The sequence below is a fragment of the Amblyraja radiata genome, chromosome 6 (assembly GCF_010909765.2).
Source record: "Amblyraja radiata isolate CabotCenter1 chromosome 6, sAmbRad1.1.pri, whole genome shotgun sequence".
Taxonomy (NCBI): domain Eukaryota; kingdom Metazoa; phylum Chordata; class Chondrichthyes; order Rajiformes; family Rajidae; genus Amblyraja; species Amblyraja radiata.
The window spans coordinates 90,211,977-90,238,824 of NC_045961.1; the positions used below are offsets into that span (position 1 = coordinate 90,211,977).

Sequence of the window (26,848 nt, forward strand, 5' to 3'; positions counted from 1 at the left end):
AAACTAAGGTACTTGGAGATGAGTTCTATGGGGCAGGAGCAGGCAGAAACAATGGATTTGTCAGGGCAGTCCTGTTTGTGGGTTTTGTTTTTAGTCCAATTACAAGTGTTTGGATTTCACCAACGAATAAATATTTGCAACACGGGGGAATTCATCCTATAGGATAAAGAGTTGGTTGTTGAGTCTACCAGTTGCTTCTGCAATTATGCAATCTCCTGTTAATTGAAAAAGCAACATTTAACTATCCATTTCCAAGTACTCTCATATCAAGGTGGTCCAAGTCTAAGCAAATCCTGATGAACCTTAATAAAACATTGTTCCGGTCACAATTAGTCTATGTGTCCAGTTTCAGGCAGCACACTTGAGGGAATAGATAAAGGCGTTTGGAAGACTGCAGAAGAGAATTAATAAATAATTCTAAGGCTAAGTGACATCAGTTAGAATGGGCTGGAGATACTCGGGTTTATTTTGGAAAAAAAGGAGGTTGCCAGGAGATCTGATAGATGTATTTATAACCATGAAGGGCATAGTCAAAGAATATAGAGAAAGTTATTCCAATTGATTATGGTTAGGGTTAACGGCCTGTCCCACCATCATCATCGCAGCAGGTCACCGAAAATTTTCAACGTGTTGAAAACCCAGCGGCGACCAGAGAAAGGTGCGACTCTTTGGGCAACTACTCATGACCAAATATGGTGTCACCCCGCGACATGTCGTACCAAAGAGTCGTACCTTTTTCTGGTCGCCGCTGGATTTACAACATTTCCGGTGACCTGCTGTGAACGTGACGGGTGCCGGCAAGTCGCTGAAAAAATTGCGTAAGTGGGATAGGCCCTTTGGGAGTCTTGACCCACATCAACCAAGGCTCTGCCTCCACAGATGCATACTGACCCAATGAGTTCTTCCTGCAGTTTGCTCTTTGCTCCAGATTACATCATTGCAGTCTCTTGTGTCTCGTATCATTTTGGGTAAGGGGTCAAGAGTTATGGGGTATAGAAGAAGATGACTGGCCGAGGTGACATGAAGAAAAGTATTTTTACACATTTATGCCCCTGTCCCACTTAGGAAACCTGAACGGAAACCTCTGGAGACTTTGCGCCCCACCCAAGGTTTCCCTGCGGTTCCCGGAGGTTTTTGTCAGTCTCCCTACCTGCTTCCACTACCTGCAACCTCTGGCAACCTCCAGGAACTGCACGGAAACCTTGGGTGGGGCGTAAAGTCTCCAGAGGTTTCCGTTCAGGTTTCCTAAGTGGGACAGGGGCATAAGGGTGCGGAATACACAGCCAGGGTAGCAGCGGAGGCCAATAAATTGTGTTGTTCAGGAAGGAGCTGGATGTGTATCTGAAAGGAAAGAATTTGGTGGTTTATGGCAGGAAAGCAGAGAAAGTTGGTACAACTGGATTGATCATACACAGAGTCAGTACAATCGTGATAGGCAAACCTCTCTTAATCCCTGCCGTGAATGTATTCAATGACTGCCTCTGTGACTCTGGGGTAGAAGATACAAAATGCTCATGAATCATAGACAGATGAAATCCCTTCTTATCTGCATCTTATATGGGCAATCCCTTACTCTGAAACTCTGCTTGCTGAGCCTAAATAACTCCATGGGAAGAAACATCGTCTCAGTATCCACCCTATCAGTAGTCGTCAGAATCAATTTAATCATCTCCCTTTCTACTAAACTCCAATGAGTATCGGATCAAACTGCTCATATTTTTATTGAACAAGCCTGTCGTGAAGAATGAACCCGGTGAAACTTCACTGCACTATCTCCATTGCAAGTATATCTTTCCTTGAATACGGTGATCAAACCCACCATCACACACCGCAGGTACGATCTCACCAACACCCTGTAAAGATGCGTCAGAACATTTTTGCTTTTATTCTCCAAGCCCCTTACAACAAAGGCCAGCAAGTAGCATAAAGGCCATGCTATTTTTTTTGTGATCCATGCTATTTCCGTATGCCATTTTTTTGTGTTTCGTGTGATTTTCTCCCCCCCCCCCCCCCAACTCTTCTACCACAGTTTAAGAGTAAGGAGTAAGCCATTTAGAATGGATTTCTCACAGAGAGTTGTGAGTCTGTGGAATTCTCTGCCTCAGAGGGCGGTGGAGGCAGGTTCTCTGGATGCTTTCAAGAGAGAGCTAGATAGGGCTCTTAAAGATAGCGGAGTCAGGGGATATGGGTAGAAGGCAGGAACGGGGTACTGATTGGGGATGATCAGCCATGATCACATTGAATGACGGTGCTGGCTCGAAGAGCCGAATGGCCTACTCCTGCACCTATTGTCTATTGTCACAGTATGTCATAGTCATAGACTCACTCCATTTAAATAAAAAAATCTTCCTTCTCAAGTGGCTAACGTATTTTTTCCAGTTTATACTTGATTTCCTAGCGTCCTGCCCGTAACATTGTCAGTATCATTCTGCCTCTTGTGCCTTACTGGCTCCAAAATCTTCACACACAGTTAGGACTACCATGTTGAGCTTGAATGGGTAAAACCCAGCTCAAACATCTCAAAGATCCAAATGGATTTTTTTTTCATCTCTGGGAAATAAATATCAACCATGAAGTGTTTAGATTTTTATTTATTTTTTTGCTTTAAGAATGTCATGCATGGGCTTCCAGCCCCTCCTGAAGTCTACTGACCATTCCTCTTTATCCTGGGATGTTTTAGTCAGTGGAATGAAGGTGATGCAAAAGAATGGAAGAGTAAAAGAATGGGCTGAAATGGAGAGAAAACAAACGTGCACAATTACAAAGTTAACTGTCCTGTCGATAAAAACCATTGAGGTTGAGCTTAGTCCATATTTGTTACCATCGGAATGCGTTGCTAGGAATGATGGTTGAGGCAGATACGATGGTGGTGTTTCAGAGGCTTTTAGATAAGCTCATGGATAAGCAGAGAATGGAGAGGTATGGATCATGGGTTGGCAGACGAGGTTAGTTTATCTTTGTCATGATGTTCGGCACAGATATTGGGGGCCATAGGGCTGTTCCTGTGCTGAAATGTTCTATATTCCAACATAATTAATATTGCTACTAATTTAGATTTGGTTGTATTTACGTATATTGTAATTTCTTGCTTTGAACAAATGATTATTTAAATGCCAAAATGCCCAACTTTGTTGAATACGAATAAAAACTGGAAAAGAAAAAGTTACACTAAACCAAAATCTCCACTCCATTGACCTCCATAGAATAGTGAAAGGCTTAGATCGAGTGGATGTGGAGAGGATGGTTCCGCTAGTGGGAGAGTCGAGGACTAGAGGTCATAGCCTCAAAAGGACGTTCCTTTAGGAAGGAGATGAGGAGGTATTTATTCTGTCAGAGGGTGATAAATCTGTGGAATTCTTTGCCACAGAAGGCTATGGAAGCCTAGTCAATGTACATATTTAAGGCAGAGATAGATAGATTCTTGATTAATGCGGGTGTCAGGGGTTATGGGGAGAAGGCAGGAGAATGGGGTTAGGAGGGAGAAATAGATCAGCCATGATCGAATGGCGGAGTAGACTTGATGGGCCGAATGGCCTAATTCTGCTCCTATCACTTATGAACTTGTTGTTTTGTTCAATTAGATACACAGCTGGGAGTGTGATTGACACTGCAAGCAAGTACAAGTTCCTCTGGAAACTACCACTAGAAGTTTTGGATATTGTAAAAGGTTGGTGACATATTATGAACCTTTCCAGCCTATAATTTACCCTACTCAGAAACAGTGCTTGTTTACGAACAGGAGTCGGGACTCTGGATTAAAGGCTGCTTTTTGTAACATATTCTCAGCCCCCAAGAGAGAATGTGTGCAGACTTTAAAAAGTGAGGAGCTGAAGCAATTCTGAGATAATTAGTCTAAGAGGGAAATACAGATGTAGATAGAAAGTATGGATTCAGAGGCCAGTTTTCATTTCAATTAACGAGGGGTGATCACTTGAGTGGGTGAATACGTGAAGTGGGCTTATGGGATTCTCTGAGAATTCAGCATTTAATTTGAGTTTCCACACTGGATGAATTATCCTGCTGTGTAAAGGCAGCCAACAACAGCAATAGCTCGCTTAGCAGGTCTGAGATGAAAACATCAAAGAAACAGCAGAATCTTTGTCATTCTTTCAAGGGAAAGTACAGTATTTTAAATGAAACTAGTTGATCCACAGAGGTCTTGTACCCATTGTGGGACTGGATTGCATCTGCTATATCCATTATCTATTTTTTCACATGAGAAATACCTGGTTAGTATTCTGTATGTTTTGAATGCAAGGAAATATATAGCTAAAATTAATTTCTTATCCCTAGACATCCATTGAAAAGACTATAAAGCCACAAAAACCCAAGGCATATTTAGTTTAGCTTATAGGTACAGCGCAGAAAAAGTCCCTTCGGCCCACCAGTCCGTGCCAACCAGCGATCCCCGCATATTAACACTATCCTACACGTACCAGGGACAATTTACAATGTTACCCAGCCAATTAGCCTTCAAACCTGTATGTCTTTGAGTGTGGGAGGAAACCGGAGCTCCCGGAGAAATCCCATGCAGGTCACGGGGAGAACGTACAGACAGAGGTCGGGATAGAACCCGGGCCTCTGGCGCTGTAAGGCAGCAACTCTACCGCTGCGCCACCGTGCCGCCACCGCCATCGATTGAAAAGTGGAAACGTGTATCCACTCAGGATTAGAGGAATTTGATCGGACAATTTTGGGCTTTGGGGGGGGGGGGGGGGGGGGGGGGGGCTATCATAGCCTCAAGAAATGCAATGTATCATTTAGAAATGAGACCAGGAGAAGTTTCTTAACCCTGAGGGTGGTGAACCTGTGGAAATCTCTCCCAATCCCCACAGAAGCCAGTGGCAGTTATTAAATCTATATTTGGCAAGAGATGAATAGATTCCTTAATGCTAAAAGGATCAAAGAATAGGGGGAGAAAAACAGGAAGGTCAATGGAAAATCAGTCACTACCCACAGGCCACAATCAGTAAGGGGAGGTGACAGCACCTCTTACATGATCATTCACAACACCGATACCCTGCAAGGATGCATACTCAGCCCCTTACTTTACTCTCTATACAACTATGACTGTGCAACCAAATGCTGCTCCACCCCCCATGTACAAGTTTGCAGATGACACCACTGTAATGGGCTGGATCTTGCAGAGTACTTGAAGGGGATCGAGAGCTTAATAGGATAGTGCCAACACTGCAACCTCTCCATCCTTTTTTTAGCTGCACTTTATCTGAAGCTGTAACACCATATTCCTCATTCTGATTTTTTTTCTCTTTACCCCAACCTTAATGTAACTGATGTATTTATGATTGTGTGATCTGCCTGGATGGCATTCAAAGAAGTTTTTACTGTTTCCCAGCAAGTATCAATAATAAACAAATTCCAATGTTTGTGTTAGAATGTTAGAGTGGCCAACACCTGAATCTGTATTCAATGTCTTATGATGTTGTGAGATTGTAATTATGTGATAATGTTTAATTATATATATTTTGTAATTGCATTTTAATGTGAAATGCAAGCTAAGAGAGGTTTCTCTTGAAGTCTAAAACATATTCATCTGAGCTCAGTTTTTAAATGATCTTGTTGAGCATAGCTTCATCTATAATACTGAAGAACTACTGGCAATTCATGAATGGCTCATTGGAAAGAAGTCTAAAGGGCCTGTCCCACCAGCATGCGATTGCATGCGTCTAGCGCGACCAAACGTGGTGGCTTGAGGCGTACGGCCTCGCGGGGCCGGTCCCGCTTCCAACCGCGGAGCCGTCTGGAGTTGTGCGGGGCTGGTCCCGACATCATACTCACCAATCAGCTGGGCAGGAGGCGGGCTGACTGAATTTGGACGTCGCACGGCGTCGGGCGGTTACGTCATCGCGGAACGGCACGCCGGGCGGTGATGTCATCGCGCAATGCCACGCGCTAGGCGTACACCGTCAAGACGCTGTGTACAGCGTCGAGACGCTGCGTAAGGCGTCGAAACGCTGCATACGACGTTGAGACGGTGCGTACGGCCTCAATGTGACTGCGAGCCGACAGGCCGTTGCCGCGCACAATTTTTGAACCGTGTCAATTTTTCGGAGCCCCACGCGATGTCGGGACCAGCCACGCACAACTCCGTACGGCTCCAGCGATCGAAGTGGGACCGGCCCCGCGAGGCCGTACGGCCCTTAAATCTGTTATGTCCCCATTGTGTTCAACTGTTAATGTGTTCCATTAACTGTGGAGCTAATTCATGCCATATGTAAATGTAGTGGGATGATCATCGGCTCATCAGTATTCCTCCATTAGAATCCCAAAATCAGATCATAATTTACATTCTTGCCTGTATTCCCAATCACTTTATAATCTGCTGGAAACTCTGGGTCCCTCCGGATGTAATCCCCTGTAATCCCTACCCACCCATTTGCCTGGCCCTGCCGTTGATGAGCTCGCCCTCAGTCTTGTAGGCCCCTTCTAATCTCCTCCCTAAAATCTCTCCACATCTTTACCCTTTACTCCCTTCACCCATCCCTTAAACGACTGCCCTTTGACCATGCTTTCAGTGCCCTGTTCCCTGAATCTTCCTTTACTATGGAGTCAGTTTTCCCCTGCTTACAACTGTCTTTGGTGACGTTGCCATAGTATTGTAATTCTCTATCCCAGGCTCAATCATTGAGTTTATTCAAAGCAGAGATGAAAAGATGAAGATAGACTCAAAATGCTGGGGTAACTCTGCGGCTCAGGCAGCATCTCTGAAGAAAAAGAATGGGCGACGTTTCGGGTCGGAACCCTTCTTCAGACCCTTCATCAGTCTCGCCTATTCTGACCCAAAACGTCACCTATTCCTTTCCTCCAGAGATGCCACCTGATCCGCTGAGTTACCCCAGCATTTTGTGTCTATCTTCTGTATAAACCAGCATCTGCAGTTCCTTCCTACACAGAAATTAATGAACTACTGGATATTAAGGGCCTATCCCACTTTCACGACCTGATTCACGACCTTTTTTACTCGTGGACATTTTTCATCATGCTAGAAAAAACGGCCCGACCTACTTGATGCCACGAGTACCTACGACTAGCATCATGGCCTGCTACGACCTACCTACGACCCCCTACGACCTCTTACGACCTTGTGTCGACCATACTGGAGTATGAGTCAAGGGCAAACTCGGCAGAGGCCATGAATTAGGTCGTGAAAGTGGGACAGGCCCTTTAAAGCATTGAAGGATCTGGGGATGGTGCAGGAAAATGGCATTGAGATAGATGATCTTGATGAAGGGTGAGTCAGGCTTAAAGGAGCAATTGACCAATTCCTGCTTCTGTTTGTATAAATAAAATATGTTAGGATAGTGTCAGAACATCATCTTCAAATGGTATTGATTAAATTATAATGTCCATCTAATTCTGGTGTTAATTTTGCTCCGCATGTTGTAGGTTCATCTCAAGCCACCAACCGAGAAAACGTCCAGAAAACCCTCAATCGATTGGAAGAAGATTTCAGTATCCTGAGTCAGATTAGTACATTGGCAGAAACACTCAGTATTTCACATCAGGTACAGGCTAGTGACTTGTAAATGTAGATTTTTCGAATGCTTTTGAGATTAGGTTTGTTGCTTTTAAAGGCAAGCTTAATGACTCATTCAATGATAGTGCATATGGACTGGGATTCATATCCAGCCAAGGGTGGTGAATCTGTGGAATACATTGCTACAGACGACTGTGGAGGCCAAGACTTTGGCCATTTTTAAAGCGGAGATTGATAGTTTCTTTATTATTAATGCCCCTCCGGAGGTTTTTGTCAGTCTCCCTACCTGCTTCCACTACCTGCAACCTCCGGCAACCACCTGCAACCTCCAGGAACTGCACGGAAACCTTGGGTGGGGCGCAAAGTCTCCAGAGGTTTCCGTTCAGGTTTCCTAAGTGGGACAGGGGCATAAGGGTGTCAAAGGTAACTGAGAGAAGGCAGGGGAATGGGGTTGAGAGAGAAAGATAGATCAGCTATGATTCAATGGTGGAGTAGACTTGACGGGCCGAATGGCCTAATTCCACTCCTATGAGTTATTAACTTCTAAACTGTCTGTTGATGTTGTCCAATTAAACCACAGATGGATAAGGTACAACTTTTGTTACGAGTTCACTGGATCATTTTAAGGTTTCTTCTGGTGCTTGTCCCTGAAGCCTTTGTGATGAGGAACAGATGGTTGAAGGCACCTGAGTCGTTTTCCAACCTCAAACAAATAACTTTGCCCAAAATCAGCGGTGTTTTGAAATGAGTACAAAAACAACACGAAGTTGCAGATGCCAGCAATTGTCTTTGATGATGAGAGCAAATGGCCAGCGCCGTTGGCTCCTGTGGATGGCGTAAGCGGTGGAAGCTTCTTAGTTTCCGGCTCTCCTGTGCAAGCTCCCCACGTCTCGAGAATTTACTTCCGTGCGACATAGAATTTGGCAACAGTCTTGGATATAGAAGAAGAACTTCAGCAGTAATTTTAACTCTATGGCACACAAAAATGCTGGAGAAACTAAGAGGGTGCAGCAGCATCTATGGAGCGAAGGAAATAGGCAACGTTTCGGGCCGAAACCCTTCTTCAGACTTCAGAAAAGGATAGATCTGCTATGATTCTATGGTGGGGTACACTTGATGGGGCAAAAGGCCTAATTCCACTCCTATGAGTTATGAACTTTAAACTGTCTGTTGATGTTGCCCAATTAAACCACAGATGGATAACGTACAACTTTTGTTACGAGTTCACGGGATCATTTTGGTCAGTCACTGGTCAGTCTGAAGAAGGGTTTCGGTAGTTAGTAGGATGGCTACGGTTTGGTTTGGGCCACATCTAACTCCCTCTTAAATATAGCCAATGAACTGGCCTCAACTACCTTCTGTGGCAGAGAATTCCACAGATTCACCACTCTCTGTGTGAAAAATGATTTTCTCATCTCGGTCCTAAAAGACTTCCCCCTTATCCTTAAACTGTGACCCCTTGTTCTGGACTTCCCCAACATCGGGAACAATCTTCCTGCATCTAGCCTGTCCAACCCCTTAAGAATTTTGTAAGTTTACCCTCAATGAACCCTCAAATGGTTTAAATTCTCTGGTGTCTTGGGGTACATCAATAATCTTGAGTTTAGTTTTGAGATACAGCGTGGAAACAGGCTCTTTGGCCCACCGTGTCTGTGCCGATCACTCATAGAATAGTTCTATCCTGCACTTCAGGGACAATTTACAAATGCCAATAAACCTACAAACTTGGCTTTGGAGTGTGGGAGGAAACCGGATCACCTGGTGAAAACCCACACAGTCACAGGGAGAAGGTACAAACTCCACACAGAGAGCAGCCAAGGTCAGGATCGAACTGGGGTCTCTGGTGCTGTAAGGAAGCAGCTCTACCACTCCGCCACTGCGCCGCCCTTAACTAAAGAATAATAATCCAACACAAACCATTACCCCATCCTACAGCGAGATTGACCAATCTAGTGCACATAGAATGGGCCCTACTTTCCATGGTCCAACCTGTGAGCTCGAAGTGTGTTGGTGTATTGGGGCAATTGATGGAGATGAAAAGAGAATAAAGTGGGATCAGGGTATGACCTGCGTTAATGGTCAGTACAGAATCAGAGGGCCAAATGGCCTGTTTACATGCTCCTGGACACACAAATTTGTGGTCCTTACCCAGTCTGGCTTATATGTCATAGTCATACAGTATACAAACAGGCTCTTTGGCTCAACTCGACCAGGCTGACCAGGATGCCCCATCAATGCTAGTCCCATTTGCCCCCATTTAGTCCATGTCCCTCTCAAACGTTCCCATCCATGTACCTGTGTGAACATCCTTTAAATGTTCTTGTTGTAACAACATGTGACTCCACACTCTGCAGCAAGGTGGCGATACTTTGGGATGAGCAACAAATATCGGTCTAGCCCATGAGCCTCAAATCCTGTGAATGAACAAGTAAATAAAATACCATAGAGCAGGCACGTCAAGTGCATTCCCTATCCCAATAAGGAAGCATTGGTGTCCAAATCAGTGAGTGTGCTACGAAGCACTGTCGGGAGACAGAAGAACAGGCAAGGGGCTTTTCAGAGACCAGGACTATCTGCTGCTGCAACTTTCCTCCCTGCTTCATCAGAATGCATAATGTTCAGCTAAGTGCACATCAGACCATTGGTACTGGGAAATTATTATGTGTGACATTGGTCATACGGTCACAAGTGATAGGAGCAGAATTAGGCCATTCGGCCCATCAAGTGTGCTCTGCCATTCAATCATGGCTGATCTATCCCTCCTAACCCCATTCTCCTGCCTTCTCCCCATAACCCACAGTTTAAGGATAGAGGGGAAATCCTTTAGGACCGAGATGAGAAAAACATTTTTTACACAGAGAGTGGTGAATCTCTGGAACTCTCTGCCACAGAAGGTAGTTGAGGCCAGTTCATTGGCTATATTTAAGAGGGAGTTAGATGTGGCCCTTGCGGCTAAAGGGATCAGGAGGTATGGAGAGAAGGCAGGTACGGGATACTGAGATGGATGATCAGCCATGATCATATTGAATGGCGGTGCAGGCTCGAAGGGTCGAATGGCCTACTCCTGCACCTATTTTCTATGTTTTCTATGTCTATGTAACCCCTGACACCCGTACTAATCAAGAATCTATCTATCTCTGCCTGGTCTAATCAGATAACATTCCTGTAGTCTGCTGTGGTAGATCTCATTGTCCTGGTTCACAAACAGTGCTGTGACTCGAATCAGCCACAGTCTTGTATGAAAGTGGGATCAATTCCTTGGGATGCACCATCACTGTGTAATATGAGGACTTTACTTCCTCCGCCACTTCTGAAAGACTCTCATCAACATTGTTGATTCTCACCATTTGGGGCCAGGGTTTGGCTTTTTGATGCTATTTCCCTCGTTTACATAAGATCTAAAATGGTTCCTCTTTTGTTTCTCGGTGACAGAGTCTGGATGACGTCATTAAGGACCTGATGGCCTCTGTGAACCGTGAACTCACAGAGAAGCAGTCGCTGGCAGTCAACACCATGTTCCCCCTCACTAAACTTGAACTAACGGCCACATCCGCGGATGGCACCGAGACATTCATCTTTGAGTTCAGCACTATCGATGCACGAGCTGGGTTTGAGCAGGCCTTCGAGGAAACCAAGAAGAAATTAGGTAAAACAAAGGTCTAAAACTTCCCATAAGCAATTTGTTTAAATTTTATTTTGCAGCCAATCTGTTTAAACTGGATTAAGTTGCCAAATTGTATGTGGAGTCTATTTTGGACACAAAACGCTGGAGTAGCGGGTCAGGCAGCGTCACTGGAGGAAAGGAATAGTGATGTTTCGAGTCTCGACCCTTCTTCAGACTGAGAGTCAGGGGAAAGGCTGTGGGCCGAGGAGCTTTATTCCAGTGTTTCGTGACCCAAGTCACAGAACTACATGAAATTTTCACATATTGTGTAAAAAAATTATATAAATCACCCCTGAAACTCGTCATGAACAAGACTTGCACATTTTTTATTAAATTAGAGAAAAACTGGAAAAATTGGGGTGTTTTTAGTCCAATCAAAGCACGTTTAACATTGAGTTGTCTGCCAGTTGGCCAATCACGCGCTTTGTTTCAGGCTAGCGCACAACATAGCTGAGAGGGCTTCACTGATGCCTGTTTTACTGGAGATTCCGATTAAGTTTCTTTGTCGTGGAAACTTGCAGCAGGGTAATTGAATTTAGTGAGAAAAGCATTAAGAAGTCTGAAAAATGTGCAGCTAAGTGGATAGAAGTGGAAAAAAGTCTTGAAAGCAAAGTCGCTGCTGAGGTGCTACAGCCAAACTTTGTGAATCAACGAACTGAAAGGTAATGAATTAATGAATGAATACGTTTATTGTCATTGCACAATACTGTGCAACGAAATTCCATTACATCTCCTCCGGTTAAAAAAATACAAACACGACAACCATTAACACATATGTATACTTATTAGTAAAAAATAAATAGGTATTTTAAAAGAATTTAAAAGAATTTAAAATAATTTGGCGGCATTTCTTGGAATTACATTTTGCTTCCCCAGCATTCTCTGTTGGAATTTAGCTCTTTTATCGCACATGGTTAGAAACTATTTTTTAGTCTACCGGTGCGAGCCTTCAGAGTCCTGAATCGCCTCCCAGAGGGTAGCAGAGTAAAAAGGTGGTTGGCAGGGTGGGATGTGTCCTGCTTGATATTTGTGGCCTGGCGCAAGCATCGGGCCCTATATATGTCATCCAAGGAGGGCAGTTGGGCGTTTGTAATGTTCTGCGCAGTTTTTATAATTCCCTGCAACGCCCTCCTCTCAGCCACAGTACAGCTAGCAAACCACACCAGGATTCCATAGGAGAGGATACTCTCCACGGCGCATCAGTAGAAGGACAACAGCAGCGGCTGTGAGACGTTTGCTCTCCGCAGAGACCTCAGGAAATACAGCCGCTGATGTGACTTCTTCACGAGAGTGACGGTGTTCATTTGCCATTTGAGGTCCTGGGAGATGTTTATTCCCAGGAAATTAAAGCCAGTGACTCTCTCCACCATGTCTCCTTTGATGTATAAAGGAGCAGGTTCCTCTCTCCTCTTCCTCCTGAAGTCAACGACCAGCTCTTTTGTCTTTGATGGATTGAGTACCAGGTTGTTTTTGGTACACCAGACAGTCAGTTTTTGGACTTCATCCCTGTAGGCAGACTCGTCGTTGTTGTTTATCAGTCCCACCACAGTCGTGTCGTCCGCAAACTTGATGATCCTGTTTGTACTGTGTATTGGTATACAGTCATAAGTGTATATTGTGTACAAGATGGGACTCAGCACACAACCTCGTGGCGCTCCTGTGCTGAGCGTCAGGACTGGGGAGTAATTGGACCCCATCCTGACAGTCTGTGTCTAATGTCCACAAATGAATCTTCTTTACTCTGCATGCTCTCCAATGCAGTCATATATTTCTTATAGTGCAGTGACCAGAACTGCACACAATGTTCCAAGTGTTATTTATATCATGTTTTTTAAATAATACTAAGTGGGACCCATTGGGTCCCAGCATCACACAGGAGGGCTGGTCATCCAACGCAATATTCCACCTCTCCACCAATTCTAATATTGGTGGCCAGTTGGGAGGGGGGTTTCTGGAGCGCTAGTATGGGTGTTGTGGGCTGAAGGGACTGGTTTCCAGAGGGCTAGTATGCAAATTGTGCGCCAAATGGATTCTTGGGCTGGCATCTCAGTCAATCAAGCCTGTTGTACTGGCAACTCACTCACTCACGGCTGGTGGTTGACTCACGGCTAATCCTTGAAATTCTATTTCAAGCAGGGTATAAGGCCACCAAATTCAAGTGCAGTTTCTTACCACTTCTAGCAGGGTGCAAGGCCACCAAATTCAAGTGCAGTTTCATACCATTTGAAGTAGGGTGCAATGCCACTAAAGACAGCGAGTCGTGACCTCTCCCTCCTCCATCTTGCAGAGACCCACATTTCCGGGTTTTATAACCCCTCCCCCCCCCACCGGAAAAGGTGTGGCTTTCGTGGAGTGATTGACAGGAGAGAGATTCTCAACATTTTTTTTTAAACTAATAACACTTTTATTTTTCATTGATGGGAAGAATTCTCTGCATCTGCTCAGCGGAGGGGGACTGAGTAAGATGGCCAAAAATCACAGCCGTAAGTGGTAGCGTTTTATCTAAAATCAATATACAGTGCAAACAGGAAGTGCATTTACAGTAGTGCCTTTTAACTTCAAGCCAAAGCACCCAAGCCACCATTTGCAGTAAGTAGTGCATTTCAACTTCATGCCACCATTTGCAGTAAGTAATGCCTTTTAACTTCGAGCCATTGCATCCAAGCAACCATTTGCAGTAAGTAGTGCCTTTCAACTTCAAACCACGCCCAAGCCACCATTAGCAGTAAGAGGTGCCTTTCAACTTCAAGTCAAAGCAACCAAGCCACCATTAGCAGTAAATAGTGCCTTTCAACTTCAAGCCAAAGCACCCAAGCCGCCATTTGCAGTAAGTAGTGCCTTTCAACTTCAAGCCACACCCAAGCCATCATTTGCAGTAAGTAGTACCTTTCAACTTCAAGTCAAAGCTACCAAGCCACCATTTGCAGTAAGTAGTGCCTTTCAACTTCAAGCCAAAGCAACCAAGCCACCATTTGCAGTAAGTAGTGCCTTTCAACTTCATGCCACCATTTGCAGTAAGTGGTGTCTTTCAACTTCAAGCCACACCCAAGCCACCATTTGCAGTAAGTGGTGTCTTTCAACTTCAAGCCACACACAAGCCACCATTTGCAGTAAGTAGTGCCTTTCAACTTCATACTACCATTTGCAGTGCCTTTCAACAATGCCAAAGCACCCAAGCTACAATTTGCAGTAAGTAGTGCCTTTCAACTTAAAGCCAAAGCACCCAAGCCATCATTTGCAGTAAGTAGTGCCCTTCAACTTCAAGTCACAATTTGCAGTAAGTAGTGCCTTTCAACTTCAAGCCAATGCACCCACGCCCCCATTTGCAGTAAGTAATGCATTTTAACTTCAAGCCATTGCACCCAAGGAGTGCTAGTATGAACCATTTTAGAACCAATAGACTTTTTTGTGCAAGCTTTAGAACCAATAGACATATTTTTGCAAGCTTAGAACCAATAGACATATTTTTGCAAGCTTTAGAACCAATAGACATTTTTTGCAAGCTTTAGAACCAATAGACACTTTTTTTGCAAGCTTTAGAACCAATAGATATTTTTTTGCAAGCTTTAGAACCAATATACATTTTTTTGCAAGCTTTAGAACCAATAGAGACACTTTTTGCAACCTTTAGAACCAATAGACATTTTTTGCAACCTTTAGAACCAAGACATTTTTTTGCAAGCTTTAGAACCAATAGACACTTTTTTTGCAAGCTTTAGAACCAATAGACATTTTTTGCAAGCTTTAGAACCAATAGAGACACTTTTTGCAAGCTTTAGAACCAATAGACATTTTTAGAAAGCTTTAGAACCAATAGACATTTTTTTTGCAAGCTTTAGAACCAATAGACACTTTTTTTGCAAGCTTTAGAACCAATAGACACATTCTGCAAGCATTTTAGAACCACTAAGGGCACTTACATTTGAGTGTGTTCAGTGTTATTCACAGCTCAGAGACCCTCTGCCTTCCTCCATCTTGAAGAGACTGTGTGGCACACCACTTCCTGGTTTTATAGTCCCTCCCCCCTGCCGCCAGCGGGGGCAACAGAGAGAATTGGGTATTTTGTAAAAACATTAATATCTCTGTAATTTCTAATCGACGGGAAAAATCCTCGGCACACATGTGGCGGAGGGGGGCTCTGAGCAAGGTGGCCAAAAATGACGGCCGTAGGTGGCGGCGTTCTCTCGGAAATCGCAGCATAGGTGGCCAAAACCGGTCAAGAACAGACTTTTAGTAATATAGATATTATATTATTATATTATTATACCGATATTACTATCTGGAATATATATAGGTATATAATATATTATATTATTATACCTATATTACTATCTGGAATAGATATAGGTATAAATATATATATTATAATATATTATTATATTATTATTATATTATTATATATATATTATATTATTATACCTATATTACTATCTGGAATATATATAGGTATAATAATATATAATATAATATTATTATACCTAAATATAATATTATTATACCTATATTACTATCTGGAATATATATTGGTATAATGATATATAGTTTAAATGGACTGCAACACGGAAATAGGCTGCCCATTGTGTAATATGGGCATTCGCCACTAGATGGCGCTTACTTTCCCGATCTCATTTTATAATTAGTTTAATTAATTAATGTGGAACTTTCGGCACTGACGAGTTATGACATCCTTCTCAATTATATTTCATCTAAATCTGTGAAAGATTTAATGTAGTTTGGTGACTTGGGTCACGAAAACTGATTTCTAGACACTTTTTTGATGCTCGGCCCACAGCCTAAAAGGGAAACGAGAGATATAGATGGTACATGAATCAAATATGCAAAAATTTACAATGATCAAGGAAAGCTGGAGCACATAATGGCTGTAGGGAAGGTAATAACGAGTTATACAGACAGTAAAATTCAACAGGGCAACAGTGAAACTAGTACGACAACTAGTGAGGAGGGACAGAGGGTGAGGAGATGCAAGGGTTACTTGAAGTTAGATAAATTAATATTCATTTCACTGGGGTGTAAGCTGCCCAAGCGAAATACGAGGGGTTGTTCCTCCAATTTGCGTTTGGCCTCACTCTGACAATGGAGGAGGCCCAGGACAGAATGGTCAGGGGAGTTAAAGTGTTTGGCACTTTAATCGCATACGCCAAGCTGGACTGAGCGAAGGTTTTCAGCAAAACGATCATCCATTCTGCGCATGGCCTCGCCATTATACAGGAGTCCACACCTGGAATAGTGGATACAGTAGATGAGGTTGGAGGAGGTGAAAGTGATCCTCTGCATCACCTGGTGAGCCTTTTGAGTAGCAGAAACAAAATAACCTGAGATGCTGGCTAACACACAAATGGACACGAGTAACCCAGCAGGTCAGGCAGCATCTCTGGAGAAAATGGATAGAGATGCTGCCTGACTTGCACATTGGGTCCTTTCAACCTTTTTCGAGTCCTGGCAATATCCTCATAAGCTTTAATGACAGCTTAGTGACATCCTTCCTATAGCATGGTAACCAAAACTGAACACCACGCCACAAGTGCAGCCTCACCAACATCTTGTACAACTTTAACATAATGTTCCAACTGCGATACTCAATAATCTGACTGATGAACGACGGCATGCCATAACCTCCTTAACACCCTATCTACCTGCTGCACACCACTTTCAGGAAGTTATGTACTTGTGCTCCAAGATCCCTCTTTTCTACAAGATTTCCCTGCGCCCTACTGATCACTGTGAAGGTCCTGCCCTCGGTTTGACTTCTCAACATGCAACTCCTTGTTAACTTAAACTCCATTTGCCATTTCTTGGACCACGTGCCCAGCTGATCTATATCCTGCTGCAATTGTTGATAACCTTATTAACTATCTATGATGCCTCTTATTTCAGTGTCATCTGCAAACTTACTAACTGTCCCTTGCACATTCTCATGCAATTCGTTAATTGTGACTAAAGAGGACTAAAGTTGTACACACTGCTGTAAATATGGTCACACTAATGCCTTGTTCAAGTGTGGTAAGACTTACCTACTTTCTATACCCAAACCTTTAAAGTGAAGGACGAAATTCCATTACCCTTAAGCCCGTCCCACTTAGGAGACCTAAACAGCAACCTCTGGTGACCTTGCCCGCCACCCAAAAAAAAGTCACGGTCGAGGTGACCTGCACCCTCCTACCACCTCCCACGCATATGTTGAAAACCTTCCTCGACTATGAAGATAACCAGCTTCGACTAGACCTGCGACTAAAGAATTGTCGATTTCTAAAACGGCAACCTATTTTTAGTCGAGGCTGGTTTTAATCATGATGAAAAAATAGCAGCAACCTAGATGAAGCCTCGACCACGCGGAAACCACTTTCAACCGTTAGGGAGAGTGACCAAAACCTCCGGTGACCTCATGGAAACCTTGGGTGGTGGGCAAGGTCACCAGAGATTGCTCTTTAGGTCTCCTAAGTGGGACAGGGGCTTTACTGATTATTTGCTTGCTTTCATGGATAAAGGCCCCAAAATTCCTTTATGCAGCAGTCATTATCAGTTCTTTCATTCTTTCCTCCAAAATGAACGACATTATATAAACAACATTATAACCAACCTCATCTACTGTATCCATTGTTCAAGATGTGGACTCATATGCATCGGTGAGTCTGGGCGATCATTTCGCTGAACACCTTCGCTCAGTCCGTCTGGGCCTACCTGATCTCCCGGTTGCTAAACACTTTAATTCTCCTTCCCATTCCCACACTCACCTTTCTGTCCTCGGCCTCCTCCATTGTCAGTGGAGAAACAGCACCTCATATTTTGCTTGCGCAGCTTACAACCTAAGGGTATGAGTATTGATTTCTCTAACGTCAAGTAATCGCTGCCTTCCCTCTCACTCCATCCCTCTCCCACCCAAGTATTTTGTTCTTGCCTAGCTACAGCTAACAATTACTTTTTCCATTATCATTACTACTTTTTTGCATATCTTTCATCCATTTGTTCTATGTCACGCTACATGATTCTCTATATCTCTCGTTCCCCTTTCCCCTGACTTTCAGTCTGAAGAAGGGTCTTGAGCTGAAACGTCACCCATTCCTTCTCTCCAGAGATGCTGCCTGTCCCGCTGTGTTACTCCAGCAAAGGTCCAGGAGATCTGTCAGCTTATATATATATTTAATATGGCCCTGACTCTCAGTCTGTAGAAGGGTCTCGACCTGAAATGTCACCTATTCCGTTTCTCCAGGGATGCTGTCTGACCCGCTGAGTTACTCCAACTTTTTGTGTCTATCTCCGATTTAAACCAGCATCCTTCCTACACATAATATGGACCATAGTTGAAGGGCTGTTTTGTATAATTGTGGGTGTGGTAATCTCAGGGGATGGGCAATAGATTAATTTATTGAGTCTCTGCAGATTTACAGAATATAGCAGTGGCTGAGAAAGTGCACTGGACAAGATGTGATGTGATCTCATCAACCACAACACCATTTTTGGTAGCGAATGGTGAATACAAATGTAAATTAAAGTTTACATTTTCAAAGAGCAGTCAGGATCAATTTGGTTGCAGTAGACAGTAGAATTGCTGATGCTGGAATCTGGCGTGGAACACAAAGTGTTGGGGTAACTCAGCGGGTCAGGCAGCATCTCTGGAGGATCTGTATAGGCAACATTTCAAGTTGGGGTGCTTCTTCAGACTAAGCTAGTTACACCATTGTATTATGAATGTGGTGTAACCAAATGTAAAGGGGCAACAGCAAAATGAAACTACACGGCGTCCTTAATGTGGTGACTCTTTGCATACCTTGGCTATACAAAACAAAGAATTTCACTGTGACTCGTCACCACGTGACAATAAAGTATTCATTCATTTCTTTGAGAATATTTACATACTGTATTGGCTGTCTTTGCTTACTGCTGAATAAAAGCCTGGTCTGTGATGGGATAATTTGGTGCTACACCTAGGTTCAAGGGACCATTTTCAAACTGATCCAACCATTCCCAGCCATCAAAATTCACTTGGATGCAGTTTCCCAATTTATCCGGTGTGTTACCATTCTCATTATTTGTCCCTCACAGTCTGTTTCCCTCAGGAATGTAAAAACCTTCGAAATGATTGGATGCCAAGTCAATAATCTTCTCTGCTCCAGCCTGAAGCCATCTTTAGCATGTCATCATGTTCCAGCTAAAAATGTTACCATAACATAGACTTTAAAGAGACAGTAATCTATTTTGATAATCTGCATTAGTTGCATGTCCCAGTTTAGAAAGCCACGCATGGTCATATATCATCTACACATATTACTTCTGATTTGGATGCTGGTGATATGCCTACAGTACGAAAAAAAAATGTTCAGCCAGTTGTATTAAAAAATACCTCATGAACTTTCTCTGTGCAAGGAATTAATTGAACAATAGAGTGTTAACCTCCATCACTGGGGCTTGTGCCACATTCCAAATTGCACACAGTGCACAGATGGGGCGGCATGGTGGAGCAGCGGTAGAGCTGTTGTCTTACAGCTCCAGAGACTTTCATTCGATCCTGACCATGGGTGCTTGTCTGTATGGAGTTTGTACGTTCTCCCCGTGACCTGCGTGGGTTTTCTCTGGGATATCCAGTTTCCTCCTACACTCCAAAGACGTGCAGGTTTGTAGGCTAATTGGCTAATTGTAAATTGTCCCTAGTGTGTGTAGCATAGTGTTAGTATGCAGGGTTCGCTGGCCGGTGCGGACTCGATGGGCGGAAGGGCCTGTTTCCACGCTCTATCTCTAAGCTAAATTACAAGAAGTTTGAGAGAAAGATTACTTTTATTGACTAGTATTTATTTTGCAGTGTTATCCACCAATTTGATTTGTTAGCTCTCGATGCAATGAGTTTTATCCAATTTACCCTCTGCTCCCTATGCAGTCACTACTTCAGTAAGCCTGGAGTTCCACTTTTACACTTGACCCTGGGGTCATACGGATGTAAAAGGTCAGCTACCACTGTGATTCATGGAAAGAAAAATGTCTGCTGCCAGCTACAGGGGTCACTGATCCCTGGACAAATGAAAATAGCAATAGTCAAAGTTTCTTTAAAAAAGAATAGCCAGAGTGCATCAATGCCGCTGGTATTATTTACACTGCCTCGGTGCCTTTGCAAAGTAAATGTACTTTTTCCTCCCATAACAATGCCATATGCAGGTGTTCTAATTGATCAGCAACACAATGGTGGAGTTGACATGAATGTCCTTTCGGCAAAGTCTGTCATTAATCTTATCCAGCTATTCCCAAATATTTTTTTTGTCAGGGATATAAAGCACAATACCTACAAATGGTACAAAGAATCGTGGGAATGCATCTGAAAAGCGTTTTAGCCAATTTTGTTTTCCCAGCTGGGGTGAGGGAGGGGGAGGATGGGGTCAGGCTATGGCACGGTGGGGTTGATGAATTTCAATTGAGATTTGACCACTGTTTGTCATCATGCGCTGTCTCATGCTTTATGGGGAGAAGGCAAATGAATGGGGTCGAGGCTGGGGTTTAGAAGGATGAGGGAAGGCCTCATTGAGTGAATGTGGAGAGGATGTTTCCACGAGTGGAAGAGTCTAGGACCAGAGGGCACAGCCTCAGAATAAAAGGACAAACCTATAGAAAGGAGATTGGGAGGACTTTCATTAGTCAGAGGGTGGTGAATCTGTATAATTCATTGCCACTGATGGCTGTGGAGGCCATGTCATTGGGTGTTTTTAATGCAAACATCGATAGGTTCTTGATTAGTAAGGTTTCGGGGAGAAGGCAGGAGAATGGGGTTGAGTGGGAAAGATTCTGCTGCTATGACTTATGAAACTTTGAACTTATGAAGTACTGGTAAATGGGATTGGTGTGGATGAGTACTGGATGGTTGGTATGGATGAGGTGCCTGTGTTGTAATACTGTAAGAGCAATCAAGTCAGCTCCATTCCATGACTTCTGCAATGTGGTCCTAGTGTCATATAGTACAGAAACAGGCCCTTCTGCCCAACTTGCCCACACTGACCAAGTTGCCCCATAAACACATTTAGGAGGGGTTTTTTTCCCCTCCAGTCCATAACCATTTCCTTTTTGAAATGCACGATTAAGCAGCTTCCACCACCCTTTACAGTAGTTGGTGATTGTAAATCGCTCCCTGTCGCTTTAAGTCAAAGTCCTATGCTTCCTGACTCTTCTGCCACTGGGAACAGTTTGTCTTTATTCACTTTGTCTGGACCCTTCAAGATTTTGAATGATTCTATCTGAATGATTATTAAAATTCTTAAGAAGAGTCTCAAACCGAAACGTCGCCCATTCCTTCTCTCCAGAGATGCTGCCTGTCCCGCTGAGTTACTCCAGCATTTTGTGTCTAAAGGGCCTGTCCCACGAGCATGCGACTCCATGTGGCAAGCGCGACCTAACGTGGTCGCTTGAGCCGTATGGTCCCACTTCGATCGCCGGAGCCGTATGGAGTTGTGCGGAGCTGGTCCCGACATCTCACGGGGCTCAGAAAAACTGACACCGTCCAAAAATTACACGCGGCAATGGCCTGCCGGCCCGCAGCCACCTCGACACCGTACGCAGCGTCTTGACGCCGTACGTTACGCGCGAACTTCCCGCGGACTTCGCTCAAACTTCACGTCACTCACTCGACCTCCGCGCGGCCCCCGCTTCCGGTTTGGTCGCGCTTGCCGCATGCAGGTCGCATGCTCGTGGGACAGGCCCTTTAGTCCCCTTTCAACCTCTGTCCGAAGTAGTGAAACCCCGGTGTGTGCCGAATGGCCTAATTCTCATAACTAAAATTCCCTTAGCCTTGGAACCGTGCAAGTAAATCTTTTCTCCATCTCAAGGCTCCACATCCACTATGGAGCAAGCCATGCAGTATGGTCAGTCTTGAATTGTGTTGCAAACTAGCTTTTCAATCATAACCTGGCATGTGACTGGGAATAAGTTAACAAGCCTCATAGAATGCTGTCTTGCTCAGTATAATCTCGCTCATTGCAAACAGGCATCACCAGAGAAAGATTGTCATATCATATGTCAGAAATAATTCCGAAGTATGTAATCTGATCTGCCTGTGCTCTTTAATAAGGATTAGGGAGATGGTATCAGAAGTACGGGCCTGCATTTGGGGCTTTACTCCTGAATGAAGGCAGCTTTTGAAATTCTCTCTTTGTGTAATGCCCAAAGAATTACTCTCTGCAAGCAGCCAATATTAGGTCTTAAAAAGTGAAAAGACAAAGATTCATTTCCTTCTAATCCTGTAGAATGCATGATATTAAACTGGAGTCCAGTTACAATTTGGATCCTGTGGGACAAGTAAAAATACATTGCTGTCAATGCCAGCCTGATACTTTATTGAAATTCCTAGTATTGTTTTACATTGATATTGCAAAAGGTGCCAATGCTATTCAATGTTGATTCTTCTCTTGCTAATGTTATTGAGTGTTGTTGTCAACCTAAAATGCTGCAGACGCTGGGAATCTGAAAATAAAAGCAGAAAACACTGGAAACATTCAGCTGGTCAGGCAGCATCAGTGGAAGGGGAAACAAACTTAAAGGTTTAGGTCAAAGACCTAGTCACAGAGAGGCATCGAGTCAGCACAGAAACAGGCCCTTCAGCCCAATTTGCCCATGCTGACCTAAAAGACCCATTTACAAGAGTCCCACCTGCCCACATTTGAATCATATAAACCTGTACAAATGTATTTTAAAGACATCTGCTGAGTGTTTACAACATTTTTTGTATTTGTATTCAATGTACTTTTGAACAGGATGCAGGAGAGTGAAACATTTCTGTTTATTTGTGAAACACTCTTACAAGTCAATGTGCCTACCTGCTACTGTGATGTTTTTAAACCTGTATTTGCAATAGAGTTGGTAGAAATTCATCTTGTCATTCTAAGTCCAGCTGGAGCTGTCTGTTGATTGAAAATTGATGAATCTCACCGGAAAATGAACTTGGTTCGATTTTACATTGCTCTTCAATTTCTGAAGGGATTTGTTAACTTCTCTGATTTCCAAGTACAGTTCCCCCTAGTGTAAACTTGTTGAAAGGCCAGTCCTGCTGTGCACAAGGTACGTAAAGGAGGCTGTTGTTAGGGTTTACTGCCAGTAACAATTTTGTTATAATCCATGCATGGGTTTAGACCTGAATTATCTCAACAGGAAAGATATGGCAATATATTGCGGATAGACACAAAATGCTGGTGTAACTCAGCGGGTCAGGCAGCATTTGTAGAGAAAAAGGTCTTGCTTTTCTGATTGTTTCTGCATAAGGTCATAAGTGATAAGAGCAGAATTAGGCCATTCGGCCCATCAAGTCTGCCATTCAATCATGGCTGATCTACAGCATCTCTCCCTCCTAACCCCATTCTTCTGCCTTCCCATACTCCCTGATACCCATACTAATCAAGAATCTATCTATTTCTGCCTTACAAATATATCCTTTGACAACCCAACTTGGCCATGCTGCCAATAACCTGTAATGATCACAAAAAAACAAATGGGATGTTTAGAAACATAGAAAATAGGTGCAGGAGTAGGCCATTTGGCCCTTCGAGCCTGCACCGCCATTCAATATGATCATGGCTTATCATCCAACTCAGTATCCTGTACCTGCCCTCTCTCCACGCCCCCTGATCCCTTTAGCCACAAGGGCCACATCTAACTCCCTCTTAAATATAGCCAATGAACTGGCCTCAACTACCTTCTGTGGTAGGGAGTTCCAGAGATTCACCACTCTGTGTGTGAAAAATGTTTTTCTCATCTCGGTCCTAAAGGATTTCCCCCTTATCCTTAAACTGTGACCCCTTGTCCTGGACTTCCCCAACATCGGGAACAATCTTCCTGCATCTAGCCTGTCCAACCCCTTAAGAAATGTGTAAGTTTCTATAAGTACGACTTCTAATACTGCTAATTCAGTCCCTTCAACTGACATCAAGTGCTGCCATCTCTCCTGCCCATTTTTGTCTGAGTTTATTCCATCTATGAAATTCACTTCACCCACTAATAGTAGGCTGCTATTTTTCCTGATGTTTCTTCGGTCCATTTTAAATGTGGAAATGAGAAGGATAGCACAAGCTTTAACATTGAGTTATTAGCCGCACCTAATGTTTAACCGGCTGATCAGCCTTGCCTTTGCCCAGTTGTCTTTTATCTTCAGCCCATAGCTTTAGGCCTCTTTTGTTTATTTGTTTTTACAGCTTTGAACAAAGATCATTGGGACCCTGAATTCCTGAAGGCCATTCCCATCATGAAGACCCGGAGTGGAATGCAGGTAATTTGTCTGAGTCTTGGAGTCAATAAATTACTGTCAGGGACGTTAATTAATTCCTTTCCCCATTTAATTATTTCTTTAGTTTAGAGATACAGGCCTTTCGGTCCACCAAGCCCGCACCGACCAGCGATCCCCGCACATTAACACTCCACACGCTAGGGGAAATTTACATTTATACCAAGCCAATTAACCTACAAACCTGTACGTCTTTGGAGTGTGGGAGGAAATCGAAGATCTTGGAGAAAACCCACGCGCTCATGGGGAGAACGTACAAACTCCGTACAGACAGCACCCGTAGTTATGGCGCTGTAAGGCAGCAACTCTACCGCTACGCCACCGTGCCGCCCTTTAATCTTAGCAGAAACTAGAATTTGATATCACCATAATGGCTGCTCGTGTTATAACCTCGCAGATAGCAATCTTTAGAATGGTGTGACTTATTGTAGTGGATTTACCAAATGAGCATGTCTAGTGTGAAATTCCATGAAAGATTAAGCCACACAGCGGCACAGCTAATACTTCACAGCATCAGATCAATCCTGACCTTGACCGCTGTCTGCATGGAGTTTGCACATTAACACCCAAAGACATCAATTGGTGGGTTAATGGCCCCTAATTTAATTTACAAATAGTAGCATGCAGGGGGAGTTGATGAGAATCTGAAGAGAATAAAATATTGGGATTAAAGTAGGACAGCATAACATTTATAAATTGATAGGTTCGAGGAGCAGAATAAGGCCATTTGGCTCATCAACTCTACTCTGCTATTCAATCATGGCTGATCTATATTTCCCTCTCATCCCCATTCTCCTGCCTTTCCCCATAACCACTGACACCCTTACTAATCAAGAATCTGTCAATCTCCACCTTAAAAATATCGATTAACTTGGCCACCACAGTTGTCTGTGGCAATGAATTCCACAAATGCACCACCCTCTGACTCAATGAGTGTTGATTGATTGATTGATTGATTGATTGATTGATTGATTATACCTTTAATAATCCTTTACAGGAAATTACAGTGCCACGACAGCTTCAAGACAGACATAACACCACACATTTCCTCAAATGGATTCCATACTTTACAAGTTAAAATACAAGTTAAAATACAAGTTAAAATACAAGTTAAAATACAATTAATTTAAAAAAAAAAAAATGCAGTTATTTATGCGCATTATATAACCTTATAGCAGCTGGTAAACAGGACTTCCTATGTCTCTCAGTTTTGCACATTGGTGCAATCAGCCTCTGACTGAAGATGCTGCTCTTGATCACCTTCAGGGCATGGAGTGGGTGAGTGGGGTTGGTCATTATTGAACCCAGTTTGTTCAGAGTTCTGGCCTCTGCCACCTGCTGCACCGTTCGTTGCTCAGCCCCGACCACTGAGCCGGCCTTCCTGATTAGCTTGTCCAGTCTGTTTTTGTCCGCTATGCGGGCGCCATCTCCCCAACAGGCCACAGCAAAAAACAGAGCACTGGCCACCACTGAATGGTAGACACTGCACAGTAGGGGTTGGTGTTGATGGTTGATACGGGCATAGATAGGGTAGACAGTCAGAACCTTTTTCCCAGGTTGGAAATGTCCAACACTAGAGGGCCTAGTTATAAGGTGCGAAGGGAAAAGTCTAATGGAGGCGTGCGGGACAAGTTTTTTACGCAGCGAGTAGTAAGGGCCTGGAATGCAATGGCATGGGTGGTGATGGAACCAAATACAATAGTGGCATTTAAGGACCATTTAGATAAGCATGTGTAAGGGCAGGGGGTAGAGGGATATGGATCATGTACAGGCAGATGAAATCAGTTTAACTTGGCATCATTTTCAGCACAAACATTGTGGGCCAAAGGGCCTGTTACTGTGGTGTTCTATGTTCTATGATGACTCTCTAATGAGACGCATTGGTGAGTTAAGAGATAGTTTTCTACTGTATAGAATCTGTGTCAGATGGTTCATAGAATCTCTGTTTCGATGGGTCCTAGTAAAAGTAAAAATAAATGAAATGATTTAAAGGCTTACTTTTTAGCACTGGGTCTGATCTTTCCTGCTGGTGGATCTGCCTGGCAGGATTTCTGATGGCACCGCATGCTTGATTGCCTGACTAAAGTTTGGAGATGGGTCCAGAAGATGTGAAGTGGGCCAAACCTACTTAAGTGAAAATGGACCATATTGCCTCTGGGTGGAGCTCGGTGTCTGGCAGGGTTGCTAACATTGTATTTCATGAGGAAGGCTGTGTGTGAGTGGGTGAGTGGGTGAGTGAGTGAGTGAGTGAATGGGTGAGTGAGTGAGTGTGAGTGAGTGAGTGAGTGCCTCATTTTGTTTTGCCGTGATGGCTTGCTCGAAGGTAAGTTTTAATTTGGTTTCAGAAGTCAGTGACAAGCTCACAGAGTTCATGCCGATCCCAAAATTCTTGTCAATATAACTTTACTCATCCAAAATATTA

The 26,848-nt window shown here is 43.6% G+C and overlaps 1 protein-coding gene across 1 annotated transcript in view; it reads left to right on the forward strand.

Annotated features, from left to right (window-relative positions):
* The window catches only part of arhgef17 (Rho guanine nucleotide exchange factor 17), a 409,506-nt gene that overhangs the window by 348,065 nt on the left and 34,593 nt on the right, over positions 1 to 26,848 (forward strand). Inside the window, exons 9-12 of the mRNA XM_033023172.1 lie at positions 3,582 to 3,667; positions 7,408 to 7,526; positions 10,931 to 11,144; positions 24,338 to 24,411. Of these exons, the coding sequence (XP_032879063.1) occupies positions 3,582 to 3,667; positions 7,408 to 7,526; positions 10,931 to 11,144; positions 24,338 to 24,411 (493 nt within the window). The remainder of the gene's footprint in view (positions 1 to 3,581; positions 3,668 to 7,407; positions 7,527 to 10,930; positions 11,145 to 24,337; positions 24,412 to 26,848) is intronic.